Raw genomic sequence first — 17016 nt, 5'->3', positions numbered from 1 at the left:
TCTAATGTATATGGTGGCCTCTAGACACTCCCACTGTGGCAGATTTTGGAAAGCTAAATACAGTGATACCTCGGTTCACGAACGCTTCTGTTCACGAACAACTCGGTTCACGAACAGAAAAGTTCATAAAAATATGCTCCGGTTCACGAACTCCGCCTCGGTTCACGAACAGGAGCCGCGGCCATTTTAATGCTATTTCCAGGCTGTCACATGGTCGTCACTTCCTGTAGGAAGATCGTGGAGAGAAGAAGAGACACAGAAAGAAGTACTGTGAGTACTCTGCAAACATTGGTGTGCTTTTTAGCAAATACAGTACTATACAGTTCACTGGACACCCAATATGGCTCCCAAGAAGCATAGTGGAAAGAAGAAAGTGCGGAGCAGCAATGAAGGTGATAAGAACAGCAATGCAGGTGACAATGTGCAAAGTGGAAATGCAAGTGACAATGTGCAAAGTGGAAATGCAAGTGACAATGTGCAAAGTGGAAATGCAAGTGACAATGTGCAAAGTGGAAATGCAGGTGACAAGAATGTGCAGCGCAAGCATGGTGGCAAAAAGAAAGTGCAGAGCAGCAATGAAGGTGACAAGAACAGCAATGCAAGTGACAATGTGCAAAGTGGAAATGCAAGTGACAATGTGCAAAGTGGAAATGCAAGTGACAATGTGCAAAGTGGAAATGCAGGTGACAAGAATGTGCAGCGCAAGCATGGTGGCAAAAAGAAAGTGCAGAGCAGTAGTAAAGGTGACAGCAAGGTTGTGAAGAAAATAACCATTGAGCTGAAGAAGGAAATTATAGAAAAGCCTGACCGTGGTATTCGTGTGACTGATCTGGCCTCGGAGTACAAGATGGCAAAGTCAACAATCTCAACTATTCTGAAAAACAAAGCCGCCATCAAAGGAGCTGATGTTGCAAAAGGAGTAACAATGTTAACCAAGCAGAGGACGCAAGTGCTGGAAGAGGTGGAAAAACTTTTGTTGGTGTGGTTGAATGAGAAACAGCTGGCAGGTGATAGCGTTAGTGAAGCTATGATCTGTGAGAAAGCCAGGAAATTGCACAGTGATTTACTGCAAAGAAGCCCCTCTACAAGTGCAGCAAGTGACGAATTTAAAGCCAGTAGGGGGTGGTTTGAAAAATTCCGCAGGAGAAGTGGCATCCACAGTGTGATTAGACATGGTGAGGCTTCCAGTTCTGACAAGGCCGCAGCAGAAGCCTACAAGTTAGACTTTGCGGAATTCATGAAGACAGAAGGATACGTCCCTCAACAAGTTTTCAACTGTGATGAAACAGGGCTCTTCTGGAAAAAAATGCCTAACAGAACCTATATCACGCAGGAGGAAAAGGCACTACCAGGGCACAAGCCCATGAAGGACAGATTGACCCTTTTGCTGTGTGCCAACGCAAGCGCCGATCTGAAAATTAAACCACTACTGGTGTACCATTCTCAAACCCCTCGTGCATTTAGGCAACAAAATGTGAACAAGGCCAGACTGCCCGTCATGTGGAGAGCCAATGCCAAAGCTTGGGTCACAAGGCAATTGTTTATGGAATGGCTGCACGAGGTGTTTGCACCCACCGTCAGAAAATATCTTTCTGATAACCAGCTGCCTGAAAGGTGCCTTCTTCTGATGGACAATGCCCCGGCACACCCTCCAGCCTTGGTGGATGATATGGATGCTGAGTATGACTTCATCAAGGTAAAGTTCCTCCCCCCCAACACAACACCACTTCTGCAGCCCATGGACCAGCAAGTCATCTGCAACTTCAAGAAGCTGTACACAAAGGCGCTCTTCACTAGGTGTTTTAATGTCACTGAAGAGACGTCCTTGACTTTGAAAGACTTCTGGAAGAAACATTTCAATGTTGTCCACTGCATTAACCTCATTGACAAAGCCTGGGAAGAGGTCACTCCCCGAACCCTAAATTCAGCCTGGAGGAAACTGTGGCCAGAATGTGTCGCTGAACGTGAACATGACTTTGAAGGGTCTGATGCAGAGGTAGTGGAGGAAATTGTGTCCATGGGCAAGAGTATGGGTCTGGACGTTGATGGTGCTGATGTGGAAGAGCTTGTTGAGGAACATAGGGAGGAGCTGACCACGGAAGAACTTTCTGAACTCCACAGTGAGCAGCAGAAGGCACTTCTTGAGGAGCATTCCACTGAGGAAGAGGAAGAAAGGGAGGAGGTTAGCAGTGATGCCATAAAATCCATTATGCAAAAATGGAATGAGTGCCATGATTTTTTTGAAAAGCACCACCCCAACATAACTGTCATGAACAGAGTGCTAAATCTCATGAATGATAATGTGGTCTCTCATTTCCGGAGGGTTATGCAGCACAGGAAGAGACAAGTGACATTGGACAGATTTTTCAGAAAAACTGAGCCTGCAGCTAGGAGACAAAGGAGAGAGGAAACCCCTGAAGGAGATCCCCCTGATGTCCTTATGGAGGGGGACTCTCCCTCCAAACAATAACTGCCTCCCACCTGCCTTCCTCCATGCCAGAAGTCATGTCAAGCAAGGTTAGTGTCCTCTCTTTATACATTACTATACTGTACTAATGTGTATTGTAATTTGTTTCATATTTTTGTGCTTCAAAAACACCCAAAAAAAGGTCAGCACGGATTAACCGGATTTACATTGAACCCTATGGGAAAATGTGCCTCGGTTCGCGACCAATTCGGTTCGCGACCAGAGTCAGTTCACGAATTAAGTTCGTGAACCGAGGTATCACTGTATTGGGCATGTAGGTTTCAATTGCTCAATCCTTTTGTTAGTGGGAGAAAAGCTGTTGCCTGAGGAGCATGACTTTTTGGGAGGGCAAGGTGACCAAAAAACAGCAAATGATTAATTTTTACTATTTTTCCGTTACTGTGGTTGCCGACCATAAAAAAATCATTTTGTAATTTAATACTTTGGCCATTTTCAGATGCTGTGATACCAATTATGTTTCTTTTTTCATATGTAAAATTGGAAAAGGGTGGGGTCCACAGGCATGATGTAACAGGCAGTTTCTGATGGCAGGCCTGAGAGTCTCCTCAAAGGCCCAGGCTGCCATAGTAATTAGAGTTGAGCGAACACCTGGATGTTAGAAACATAGAAACATAGAAACATAGAATGTGTCGGCAGATAAGAACCATTTGGCCCATCTAGTCTGCCCAATATACTGAATACTATGGATAGCCCCCGGCCCTATCTTATATGAAGGATGGCCTTATGCCTATCCCATGCATGCTTAAACCCCTTCACTGTATTTGCAGCTACCACTTCTGCAGGAAGGCTATTCCATGCATCCACTACTCTCTCAGTAAAGTAATACTTCCTTATATTACTTTTAAACCTTTGCCCCTCTAATTTAAAACTGTGTCCTCTTGTGGTAGTTTTTCTTCTTTTAAATATGCTCTCTTCCTTTACCGAGTTGATTCCCTTTATGTATTTAAAAGTTTCTATCATATCCCCTCTGTCTCTTCTTTCTTCCAAGCTATACATATTAAGGTCCTTTAACCTTTCCTGGTAAGTTTTATCCTGCAATCCATGTACTAGTTTAGTAGCTCTTCTCTGAACTCTCTCTAGAGTATCTATATCCTTCTGGAGATATGGCCTCCAGTACTGCGCACAATACTCCAAGTGAGGTCTCACCAGTGTTCTGTACAGCGGCATAAGCACTTCACTCTTTCTACTGCTTATACCTCTCCCTATACATCCAAGCATTCTGCTGGCATTTCGTGCTGCTCTATTACATTGTCTTTCCACCTTTAAGTCTTCTGAAATAATTACTCCTAAATCCCTTTCCTCAGATACTGAGGTCAGGACTGTGTCAAATATTCTATATTCTGCCCTTGGGTTTTTACGCCCCAGGTGCATTATCTTGCACTTATCCACATTAAATTTCAGTTTCCAGAGTTCTGGAAACTCTGGGAGTTCTGGAAACTCCCGGAAATGTTCGGGTTCGGGATCCGAACCCGATCCGAACTTCGTCCCGAACCCCATTGAAGTCAATGGGGACCCGAACTTTTGGGCACTAAAAAGGCTGTAAAACAGCCCAGGAAAGAGCTAGAGGGCTGCAAAAGGCAGCAACATGTAGGTAAATCCCCTGCAAACAAATGTGGATAGGGAAATGAATTAAAATAAAAATAAAAAAAATAAAAATGAACCAATATCAATTGGACAGAGGTCCCATAGCAGAGAATCTGGCTTCACGTCAGCAGAGAATCAGTCTCTTCATGCCATAGCAAAGAATCTGGCTTCATGTCAGCAGAGAATCAGTCTCTTCATGCCATAGCAGAGAATCTGGCTTCATGTCAGCGCAGAATCAGTCTTCATGTCACCCACCACTGGAACAGGCCACTGTCACACATTTAGGCCCCGGCACCCAGGCAGAGGAGAGAGGTCCCGTAACAGAGAATCTGGCCTTATGTCAGCACAGAATCTGTCTTCATGTCATAGCAGAGAATCAGGCTTCACGTCACCCACCACTGGAACAGGCCACTGTCATACATTTAGGCCCCGGCACCCAGACAGAGGAGAGCGGTCCCGTAACAGAGAATCTGGCCTTATGTCAGCGCAGAATCTGTCTTCATGTCATAGCAGAGAATCAGGCTTCACGTCACCCACCACTGGAACAGGCAACTGTCACACATTTAGGCCCAGGCACCCAGGCAGAGGAGAGAGGTCCCGTAACAGAGAATCTGGCCTTATGTCAGCGCAGAATCTGTATTCATGTCATAGCAGAGAATCAGGCTTCACGTCACCCACCACTGGAACAGGCCACTGTCACACATTTAGGCCCCGGCACCCAGACAGAGGAGAGCAGTCCCGTAACAGAGAATCTGGCCTTATGTCAGCGCAGAATCTGTCTTCATGTCATAGCAGAGAATCAGGCTTCACGTCACCCACCACTGGAACAGGCCACTGTCACACATTTAGGCCCAGGCACCCAGACAGAGGAGAGAGGTCCCGTAACAGAGAATCTGGCCTTATGTCAGCGCAGAATCTGTATTCATGTCATAGCAGAGAATCAGGCTTTACGTCACCCACCACTGGAACAGGCCACTGTCACACATTTAGGCCCAGGCACCCAGGCAGAAGAGAGAGGTCCCGTAACAGAGAATCTGGCCTTATGTCAGCGCAGAATCTGTCTTCATGTCATAGCAGAGAATCAGGCTTCACGTCACCCACCACTGGAACAGGCCACTGTCACACATTTAGGCCCAGGCACCCAGGCAGAGGAGAGAGGTCCCGTAACAGAGAATCTGGCCTTATGTCAGCGCAGAATCTGTCTTCATGTCATAGCAGAGAATCAGGCTTCACGTCACCCACCACTGGAACAGGCCACTGTCACACATTTAGGCCCAGGCACCCAGGCAGAGGAGAGAGGTCCCGTAACAGAGAATCTGGCCTTATGTCAGCGCAGAATCTGTATTCATGTCATAGCAGAGAATCAGGCTTCACGTCACCCACCACTGGAACAGGCCACTGTCACACATTTAGGCCCCGGCACCCAGACAGAGGAGAGCGGTCCCGTAACAGAGAATCTGGCCTTATGTCAGCGCAGAATCTGTCTTCATGTCATAGCAGAGAATCAGGCTTCACGCCACCCACCACTGGAACAGGCCACTGTCACACATTTAGGCCCAGGCACCCAGGCAGAGGAGAGAGGTCCCGTAACAGAGAATCTGGCCTTATGTCAGCGCAGAATCTGTCTTCATGTCATAGCAGAGAATCAGGCTTCACGTCACCCACCACTGGAACAGGCCACTGTCACACATTTAGGCCCAGGCACCCAGGCAGAGGAGAGCAGGTCCCGTAACAGAGAATCTGGCCTTATGTCAGCGCAGAATCTGTATTCATGTCATAGCAGAGAATCAGGCTTCACGTCACCCACCACTGGAACAGGCCACTGTCACACATTTAGGCCCCGGCACCCAGACAGAGGAGAGCGGTCCCGTAACAGAGAATCTGGCCTTATGTCAGCGCAGAATCTGTCTTCATGTCATAGCAGAGAATCAGGCTTCACGCCACCCACCACTGGAACAGGCCACTGTCACACATTTAGGCCCAGGCACCCAGGCAGAGGAAAGAGGTCCCGTAACAGAGAATCTGGCCTTATGTCAGCGCAGAATCTGTCTTCATGTCATAGCAGAGAATCAGGCTTCACGTCACCCACCACTGGAACAGGCCACTGTCACACATTTAGGCCCAGGCACCCAGGCAGAGGAGAGAGGTCCCGTAACAGAGAATCTGGCCTTATGTCAGCGCAGAATCTGTATTCATGTCATAGCAGAGAATCAGGCTTCACGTCACCCACCACTGGAACAGGCCACTGTCACACATTTAGGCCCAGGCACCCAGGCAGAGGAGAGAGGTCCCGTAACAGAGAATCTGGCCTTATGTCAGCGCAGAATCTGTCTTCATGTCATAGCAGAGAATCAGGCTTTACGTCACCCACCACTGGAACAGGCCACTGTCACACTGATATGCATGGGGGTGATGTGACAGACCGATGGGCTTGGTTTTCATGCGCCATCTGTGCGCTTTCTGCAGAAGACTGGGTGGGAGATAATGTGAACGTGCTGGATCCACTGTCGGCCACCCAATTGACTAATGCCTGCACCTGCTCAGGCCTTACCATCCTTAGAACGGCATTGGGCCCCACCAAATATCGCTGTAAATTCTGCTGGCTACTGGGACCTGAGGTAGTTGGTTCACTAGGACGTGTGGCTGTGGCAGAACGGCCACGTCCTCTCCCAGCACCAGAGGGTCCACTAACACCACCACGACCATGTCCACGTCCGCGTCCCTTATTAGATGTTTTCCTCATTGTTCCTGTTCACCACAATTTTGAGAATGGCTAGCGTGTGTCTTAGGTTTTTCTGAATGACACTATCACTAGCTTCAATGTAAGATATTCTGTTTGGGATAGATTTCAAGTAGGCCTCAAATACCAGAAACTAGTTATTTTGAGAATGGCAAATTTGGGAATGGTTTTTCAACCCAGAAAAAAAAGTGTGCTTTTACGGTCACTACAAATAACTTGACCAGCTAAAACAGTAGAGATTTGGTTAAATAGAGATGTGAGGCCTGTTTTTTTTTTGCGCTGTGTGACATGTATAGGTTTAATCACAGAATCAGATTTCTATCAGCACGCTAGCGTGTGTCTTAGGTTTTTCTGAATGACACTATCACTAACTTCAATGTAAGATATTATTTTTGGGATAGATTTCAAGTAGGCCTCAAATACCAGAAACTAGTTATTTTGAGAATGGCAAATTTGGGAATGGTTTTTCAACCCAGAAAAAAAAAGTGTGCTTTTACGGTCACTACAAATAACTTGACCAGCTAAAACAGTAGAGATTTGGTTAAATAGAGATGTGAGGCCTGTTTTTTTTTGCGCTGTGTGACAGGTATAGGTTTAATCACAGAATCAGATTTCTATCAGCACGCTAGCGTGTGTCTTAGGTTTTTCTGAATGACACTATCACTAACTTCAATGTAAGATATTCTTTTTGGGATAGATTTCAAGTAGGCCTCAAATACCAGAAACTAGTTATTTTGAGAATGGCAAATTTGGGAATGGTTTTTCAACCCAGAAAAAAAAGTGTGCTTTTACGGTCACTACAAATAACTTGACCAGCTAAAACAGTAGAGATTTGGTTAAATAGAGATGTGAGGCCTGTTTTTTTTTTGCGCTGTGTGACAGGTATAGGTTTAATCACAGAATCAGATTTCTATCAGCACGCTAGCGTGTGTCTTAGGTTTTTCTGAATGACACTATCACTAGCTTCATTGTAAGATATTCTTTTTGGGATAGATTTCAAGTAGGCCTCAAATACCAGAAACTAGTTATTTTGAGAATGGCAAATTTGGGAATGGTTTTTCAACCCAGAAAAAAAAGTGTGCTTTTACGGTCACTACAAATAACTTGACCAGCTAAAACAGTAGAGATTTGGTTAAATAGAGATGTGAGGCCTGTTTTTTTTTTGCGCTGTGTGACAGGTATAGGTTTAATCACAGAATCAGATTTCTATCAGCACGCTAGCGTGTGTCTTAGGTTTTTCTGAATGACACTATCACTAGCTTCAATGTAAGATATTCTTTTTGGGATAGATTTCAAGTAGGCCTCAAATACCAGAAACTAGTTATTTTGAGAATGGCAAATTTGGGAATGGTTTTTCAACCCAGAAAAAAAAGTGTGCTTTTACGGTCACTACAAATAACTTGACCAGCTAAAACAGTACAGATTTGGTTGAATAGAAATGTCAGGTCTATTTTTTAGGTGCTGGGTGACAGGCTCAACTTGCCCCTGATGTAATATATGGCCAAAAAATAACCACACTGTTGATGGTTAAATGCACTTGGGTGACACAGGCTCAGCCTGCACCAGATGTAGTATATGGCCAAAAAATAATCAGACTGTCGATGGTTAAATGCACTTCGGTGACACAGGCTCAGCCTGCAGCTGATGTAGTATATGGCCAAAAAATAACCAGACTGTTGATGGTTAAATGCACTTGGGTGACACAGGCTCAGCCTGCAGCTGATGTAGGATATAGCACAAAATAACCACACTATCGATGGTTAAATACACTTGGTGATAGCTTGTGCTGGCGCACCACAAGTCACAAAATGGCCGCCGATCACCCCAGAAAAAAAGTGATCTAAAAACGCTCTGGGCAGCCTCAAAAAAGTGAGCAAGTCAATAATAGCACTTCAATGATCCACAGCTGCAGATCGATCACAGAATGAAGTCTTTTGGAGGAGTTAATCTGCCTAATCTCGCCCTAACGTCGCAGCTGCAACCTCTCCCTATACTGATCATAGCAGAGTGACGTGCAGAGCTACGTGACCCAAGCTTATATAGAGGCTGGGTCACATGCTGCACTGGCCAATCACAGCCATGCCAATAGTAGGCATGGCTGTGATGGCCTCTTGGGGCAAGTAGTATGACGCTTGTTGATTGGCTGCTTTGCAGCCTTTCAAAAAGCGCCAAGAAAGAGCCGAACACCGAACCCGAACCCGGACTTTTACGAAAATGTTCGGGTTCGGGTCCGTGTCACGGACACCCCAAAATTCGGTACGAACCCGAACTATACAGTTCGGGTTCGCTCATCCCTAATAGTAATCAATCAGAACCCCATCATTTTGCTGCAGCTCCCTACCTCTGTTAAACCTCCCAGATGCCATGGTCATTATTGACAGGTGTTAAATGACAGGAATCGGAGTTAACTCACATATGGGTCATTATGGTCAGATGTCAGCTGTATGGAGCCAGCTCAACTTGTGAACCCATTCCATACATACTGTACCTTATGAGCACCTGATGGATATATACAGTGCATTCGGAAAGTCTTCAGACCTTTAACTTTTTTTACATTTTGTTATGTTGCGGCCTTTGCTAAAATGCAAAAAAAAGGGTCAAATTTTTCCCATAATTTTGCACTCAATACCCCACAATGACAAAGTGAACACAGAATGTTTGAAATGTTTGCTAATTTATTGAAAAGGAAGATGAAATTCTTGCATTGACATAAGTATTCTGACCCTTTAGGCTCCATTCACACGTCCGCAAAATGTGTCCGCATCCTTTCCGCAATTTTGCGGAAAGGGTGCGGACCCATTCATTCTCTATGGGGACGGAATGTGCTGTCCGCATCCACATTTGCGGATCCGCACTTCCGCATCCCTGCTTCCGTTTCCGCAAAAAAATAGAACATGTCCTATTCTTGTCTGCAATTGCGGACAAGAACAGGCATATTCTATTATGTCGGCAATGTGCGGTCCGCAAAATGCGGAACACACATTGCCGCTTTCCGTGTTTTGCGGATCCGTGTCTCCGTGTATCCGCAAAACACATTGCGGACGTGTGAATGGAGCCTTACTAAGGACTTAGTTGAAGCACCTTAGGCAGCAGTCTCCAGTCTTCTAGAGCATGATGCCACAAGGTTTGTACACCTGGATTTTGGATTTTCAGACAATTTTCTTCTCAGATCCTCTCAAGCTCTGTCATTTTCACATCTTTCCAGAGATGTTTGATTAGGTTCATGACAGGGCAATGGCAGGGCCACTCAAGGTCATTCACAGAGTCGTCCCTGAGCCACTCCTGTGTTGCCTTGGCTGTGTGCTTATAGTCATTGTCTTGTTGGAAGATAAATCTTTGGCTCAGTCTGAGGCCCTGTGTACACTGGATCAAGTTTTCATTAAGGATATCTCTGTACTTTGCTCCATTCAGTTTTCCCTCAACTCTAACCAGTCTCAGTGTCTCAGTCACTGAAAAACACCCCAAAGCATGCTGCTGCCACCACCATGCTTCACTGTAGGGGTGGTATTAGGCATCCAAGATAGCTGTTCATTTTGTATCTTTTTCGGTTTGATAAGATAGTTGCACAAAACTTACATTGCTGCAATCTACAAAATAAATAAATAAGTGGTAGGCAATTAAGAGTGCCGCATTTGTGTGAGGGGAGGCGGGGCGTTCACTATTTAAACCTGGCCCTCCTCCCCCCACTTGTCGGTTCGAACGATTTCGAATCGGCTTGTGGGTTGGTGCCAGAGAAGGGCATGCGTCACTGGAGGATCGGGGGATCGGCTGCGTCGAGCTCGTCGCTACGGTGATTAGGTAGGCAGGGTGGCTTGCACACCCGTCTCGCTATGTATAACATGTGGGGCTGCCGAGCGTGCCGCCGGTCCCCAGCTGCGCTGGAGACTGCCCGCACTCCCGATCGCTTCCGGCACCCCGAGACAGGCACCCCGATCCGCTCCAGGCCCTGCGCTAAGCACCCCCGCTCCCACATGCAGCGTCCCCCAGGCAGGCACCCCTCACCTGTGGCTCAGCAGCGACGGGTCACGACGTCCGCTCGCATACCCTGAGCATCGGTCACGCCGGCCGTCGGCTCCACGACGCAGCGTTATATATCACTCACTCCCGTATCAGAACGTTCCGCCGTAGAGGAAAACGCCGTCCGCTCACACAGGGGTCTATTCATTAGCTGCAATCAGTAAGCGGAGGTCCAGCTGCAGGATCAGGGGACGGAAGCCGAAACCTATAGGCGATTAATACGCCGCGGCTTTCCCTGTACAAATAGTCGATAGCGGTGGGCACGGGATGCAATGTTCCACATGGCGGAGCGCAAATCCCTCACAGCCGATCCTGATGCACGGTCTCCTGGTAATTACAATTAGCGAGGCAGTGAAGGTGGACATGTTTATGTGACTTTCAGTCATGTCTAGGAATCCGCTGCAGAATAAACTCGTCTTCTTTACTGCGCCAAACTCAGGCAAGACAAGATAAGCAGATACTCAGACATGTGCACTGTATAACAAGTTATGATTTCAATGGTTAATTCTAACCTAGAAGGGAATCACTGGCTTGCTGCGCTCCAGCAGGTCCTGGCTTGAGAGAGGGCGGGGGATGGTCGACACCTACAGGCCCATACTGGTACTGCAGTCTTGGTGCAGGGCTCCTCTGCTCAGGCACAGTGGCTAGGTACTAAGGCAGGAGTATAAAAAAAAAAAAAAAAAAAAAAAATATTTAAATAAAATTTGGAATATGTTCAAGGATCAAATATAAAGAGGGCTTCAAGGAGGGGGGCTGGCCACGTCACTTTGCGCATGCAGCCGGGCCGCCCGTAAGCCCATACGGTCAGTCAGGGGGTTGGTTCGGGCGCAGTCACAATAATCCGGTGGTTAGCTAGGGAGCGGTGGCATGAGTGAAGTGTCGCCCAGCTGGCGTGCGCTCACTCACACGTCTGTCCTTGGTTATTCAGGTTCACAGGTGGTGGGCTAACTTACGATACTGTGGGGTTCGTGGCTGTCATGGCCGCCAGGTGAGTCAGGGGTGGTGCATGCGGGGGCCAACCCCCTCTTTTCTCCTGCATAGGCTTGGGGGACGGGGGATGGTGGACTATTATGTCCAGGCCTCTGGCGCATCTCTTACAGGGTGGCGCCTACAGTCGTGGCCTTTGGTGGGGGGGGAAAGAAAAAAAAAAAAAAAAGAAAAAATTATAATAATGGTATAGATAGGAATGTTGCTTTGCCAGGTCTGTCACGACTACAGACTCCTTATAAAGCCCTGCCACGACTGCAGGCATCAGTCTGTCACGACTACAGACCCGTTATAAAGCCCTGCCACGACTGCAGGCATCAGTCTGTCACGACTACAGACTCGTTATAAAGTCCTGCCACGACTGCAGGCATCAGTCTGTCACGACTACAGACCCGTTATAAAGCCCTGCCACGACTGCAGGCATCAGTCTGTCACGACTACAGACTCGTTATAAAGTCCTGCCACGACTGCAGGCATCAGTCTGTCACGACTACAGACCCGCTCTAAAGCCCTGCCACGACTGCAGGCACAAATCCGTTACGACTGCAGACTCATTATTAAGACCGGCCACGACTGCAGGCATTAGTCTCATGTCAACAGACTCATGAGGTAATACTACCACGTCTACAGGCGATGGTCCGTTACCGCTACTCTCGATGTAGGGTCCCCTCACGACTATAGGGGCTAGTCGGTCACATCCACAGACTCGGTCGCACTCCCGTTAACTACAGGCACTGGGTGGGCATCTACGGGTAGTTGCGTCACGACTACGCACGTGGGTCAGCCACGGCCTGGGAGGTCAGCCTTCACGGTCAGAGGTAGGTCCAGTTAGGCTTCAGTCTCCCAGCGGGTTCCAGTCACAATAACCAGCCCCTAGGTGAGGGGGGGCACTCCCGCACCGGCGCACAATGCCAGGGAGCTGTGCGGCTCCTCACGCGGCACACGGTTCAAACCAGCGGGGGCCGGGGCCCACGGTAAAGGAAGGGCTCCCTCTGATCCGGTGCACATTGCCAGGGAGTGGCGCTGCTCCCCACGCGGTACGAGTGTCCAGCCGGCGGTGGGTCGGCCCTCCCGCACTGGTGCATTCTGCCAGGGAGCAGCGTGAGCTCCCCACGAGGCTGGGGGGTAAGGCTCCTCATCTTCAAGAAAGTCTGGCACGGGCCGCCGTGCCGTTAGGTAGGCAGGGATCAGGGGAAGGAGTACTAGGCTCGGTCAGGGGGAGCAGATCATAGGCGGTGGCTGGCTTCCTGCTGCCGGCCGTACATAAGGTTCCAAGGGGGTTATTTAGGCACAGGATGTTAGTTAGTCCGTGCAGGTGATCTGCGTTATACCATGCTCTTCATGCTCGTACTCAGAGCTGTGCCCATACGAGAGCTGCTTAAGTGGTTGATAGTGAAAAAATAAATAAATAAATGTATATATATATATATAAAAAAAAAATAAAATAATATATACATTTTTGAGTCTCTCACGCATGGCTTCTCCGTGTTAGTTTTACACATACGGATCTGCCATTAGAGTCTCTCACGCATGGCTTCTCCGTTTTAGGTTTACACATATGACTCTGCCATTAGAGTCTCTCACGCATGGCTTCTCCGTTTTAGGTTTACACATATGACTCCGCCGTCTGAGTCTCTCACGCATGGCTTCTCCGTGTTAGTTTTACACATACGGATCTGCCATTAGAGTCTCTCACGCATGGCTTCTCCGTTTTAGGTTTACACATATGACTCCGCCATTAGAGTCTCTCACGCCTGGCTTCTCCGTTTTAGGTTGGCACATATGACTCCGCCATTAGAATCTCTCACGCATGGCTGCTCCGTTTTAGGTTTACACATATGACTCCGCCATTAGAGTCTCTCACGCATGGCTTCTCCGTTTTAGGTTACACATATGACTCCGCCATTAGTCTCTCATGCATGGCTTCTCCGTTTAGGTTCACACATATGTCTCCGCCATTAGAGTCTCACGCATGGCTTCCCCGTTTTAGGTTACACATATGACTCCGCCATCTGAGTCTCTCACGCATGGCTTCTCCGTTTTAGGTTTACACATATGACTCCGCCATTAGAGTCTCTCACGCATGGCTTCCCCGTTTTAGGTTACACATATGACTCCGCCATTAGAGTCTCTCACGCATGGCTTCTCCGTTTTAGGTTACACATATGACTCCGCCATTAGAGTCTCTCACGCATGGCTTCTCAGTGTGAGTTTTACACATACGAGTCCGCCATTAGTCTCTCACGCCTGGCTTCTCCGTTTTAGGTTGGCACATATGACTCCGCCATTAGAGTCTCTCACGCATGGCTTCTCCGTTTTAGGTTACACATATGACTCCGCCATTAGTCTCTCACGCATGGCTTCTCCGTTTAGGTTCACACATATGTCTCTGCCATTAGAGTCTCACACATGGCTTCCCCGTTTTAGGTTACACATATGACTCCGCCATTAGTCTCTCACGCATGGCTTCTCCGTTTAGGTTCACACATATGTCTCTGCCATTAGAGTCTCACGCATGGCTTCCCCGTTTTAGGTTACACATATGACTCTGCCATCTGAGTCTCTCACGCATGGCTTCTCCGTTTTAGTTTTACACATATGACTCTGCCATTAGTCTCTCACGCATGGCTCCGCCATTAGTCTCTCACGCATGGCTTCTCCGCTTTAGGTTTACACACAGGACTCCGCCATTAGAGTCTCTCACGCATGAAGATTAAAAATAAAAAATAAAAAAAAATTTCCTCACCAGGCCCAGCTGCGCTGGGACTAGTCTCCCATCTCACCATAGCTAAGAGACTGATGGCCAATTCCTTGGCCAGTAATACTCTGAGGGCTTACAAGACAGCTTGGCAGGGCACCTGTTTCAGAGATATCAGAACACCTACCCGGCCGCTGGCCGGGGACCTATCACTCACCTATTGGGCTTTGTCTGGGTTTTTGCCACTCTCAATTAAACCTGTCCTATAGCATTGTTAACTATACATGGCAGGTATTCAGCACCATTGGTGCAGGCTACATCCGGACCTACCGTCACTCTTCTCCGCCCACCCGATCAAAGCGGCATTGAAGGGTTTGCGCAAAATGTCTGTTGTGAAACGACATGGGCGTCAGCCATTTACCGGTAGCTTGTTCAGGCCGTGACAGGCAAACTGCAGGGGCAAACCGTTCGGGCCACAGGTTAGCGCTCTGGTAGAAACAGCCTTGTACCTGGCCTTCCATGGATTCCTCAGGTCAGGCGAGCTCATGGGCACCAATACGCTGGCTGGGTGCCTGCGGAAAGGTCAGCTCATCCGGCGCGGGTCCATCTATGTCCTCACCTTGGCCTCGTCCAAGACGTCACGGCCGGGGCAACCAGTGGCAGTCAGATACTTTCCCACGGACAGCAGATGGTGTCCGGTGCAGGCCTTGGAGGCTTGGCTGCGTAGTATTTAGTCCAAGCGGCATGTTCTCCCGTACTCGAACTAGGCAATGCCCGGCTAACCACCGCGGCCTTTCTTACGTACATTCAGGTTAGTTGACAGGTCCAGGGGTCGGTCCTCGCTGGATCACAGGACATTCCTTCCGCATGGGCGCGGCAGCGGCGGCGTCCATGCATAAGGTGCCAGTACATGTCATCAAACGGTTGGGTCGTCGCAGTTCCGTGTGTTCCATACGTAATATCCCGGATCCTTATACGAAATATCATTGGCTTTCGAGTTTTGGTCTGTAGTTTCTGTTATCAAGTTTTCTAACTCCTATGCATGGTTCTTTTGGCCCCTTTAGGCTAGCCTTCGATAAGCAGTTCCGGCATAACTCTGCTGCTTCTAGGTTGGGGGGGGTGGAGTATAGGCTTAGGTAGGGTACCCTCTCAGCATGAGCCGATCCGAGCGCAAGTGGTAGGCAATTAAGAGTGCCGCATTTGTGTGAGGGGAGGCGGGGCGTTCACTATTTAAACCTGGCCCTCCTCCCCCCACTTGTCGGTTCGAACGATTTCAACCCACCCAGGAGCCCTCCCTTCTTTCAGGTCTCATCATTGGGGTAGCCCCCTTTAGGCTACCCTTCGATAAGCAGTTCCGGCATAACTCTGCTGCTTCTAGGTTGGGGGGGTGGAGTATAGGCTTAGGTAGGGTACCCTCTCAGCATGAGCCGATCCGAGCACAAATAAAACCTGTTTCTCTATGGACTATCTACAGAGATCTACGTACTAATGCACACGGCTGTGTTCGTATTTCAGTCCTCAAAATACAGATCCACAAAATTGGATAGCTTCTGTTTGTGTTCCATATTTTTCTCACTCCTGTCAATATAAGAGCTCATGCCCGCAACTGCTCATGCCCTAAGGCCCCTTTCACACGGGCGGGAATTCCGTGCGGGTGCACAGAATCCGGAAACATTCACTTCAATGGGGCTGTGTGCATTATATGCAATATTAAATAATGCCACTACAAAACACAACTTGTCCTTCAAAAAAAATAAGCCCTGATATGGCTATGTAAAGCAAAAATTAAAAAAGCTATGGTTCCTAGTGGACAGGGAGAAAAAACAAAACAAAAAAACAAACAATAGAAAATCACTGCGTTAGGAAGGGAAAAACAGAAATTCACTGTGTTAGGAAGGGGCTAAGCAACTGTATACCGCCCCAAAGCCAGTGAAGCCAGCACATATAGGTGGAGGGATGCTGCCTTTGGCTCAAATGCATATAAGAAATTGCCAGCTGCCTACACGGACCATCAACTGATGTTCATGTGCTATTTTATCTTTTAGTCAGCAGTTCAGCAGAATTATTTAGATTGTCAAAAAGCTATTTGAAATTTGCCAGCAAGGCTTGGTGCAGCAAAACTTCAAATATTCCTGTGCCCATCCACCATTCGTTTTGGTATTTAGTTGTTTTCTCCTTTTCTCCTTGAAGTGGGTTCATACACGACAAAGTTGTTGCAGAAATTTCTGCAGGTGAAATTCCATACATGTGAAAGGGGTTAATATTACAGAATGTGCAGCCTCATTCAGTAAAACTTTCTGCTACAAGTGCTGTCTGCATCCAATCTGCAAAAACCATGGGTCAGATGCAAAACTAAACTACGGCCATGTGTGTTTTCTAGTGGCATTATTTAATATTGCATATGATGTAGTAGGAAGCTGGAAAAAAAATTCAGTAAAAGAAAAATGCAACGCCATAGTTTTATGGGTTTTATGTGATAAAAATGACAATTCAACAACTTCA

General features: G+C 47.7%; 1 protein-coding gene across 1 annotated transcript; it reads left to right on the top strand.

Annotated features, from left to right (window-relative positions):
• The first annotated feature begins 340 nt into the window (after positions 1-340).
• LOC120990888 (tigger transposable element-derived protein 1-like) lies at positions 341-2470 on the top strand. The gene is made up of 2 exons (XM_040419773.1): positions 341-413; positions 684-2470. The coding sequence occupies exons 1-2, from the start codon at positions 341-343 to the stop codon at positions 2468-2470; spliced, it is 1860 nt and encodes a 619-aa protein (XP_040275707.1).
• Positions 2471-17016: the final 14546 nt, after the last annotated feature.

Source organism: Bufo bufo, chromosome 2, assembly GCF_905171765.1.
Source record: "Bufo bufo chromosome 2, aBufBuf1.1, whole genome shotgun sequence".
Lineage (NCBI taxonomy): Eukaryota > Metazoa > Chordata > Amphibia > Anura > Bufonidae > Bufo > Bufo bufo.
This window is presented reverse-complemented; position numbering and strand designations above follow the sequence as displayed.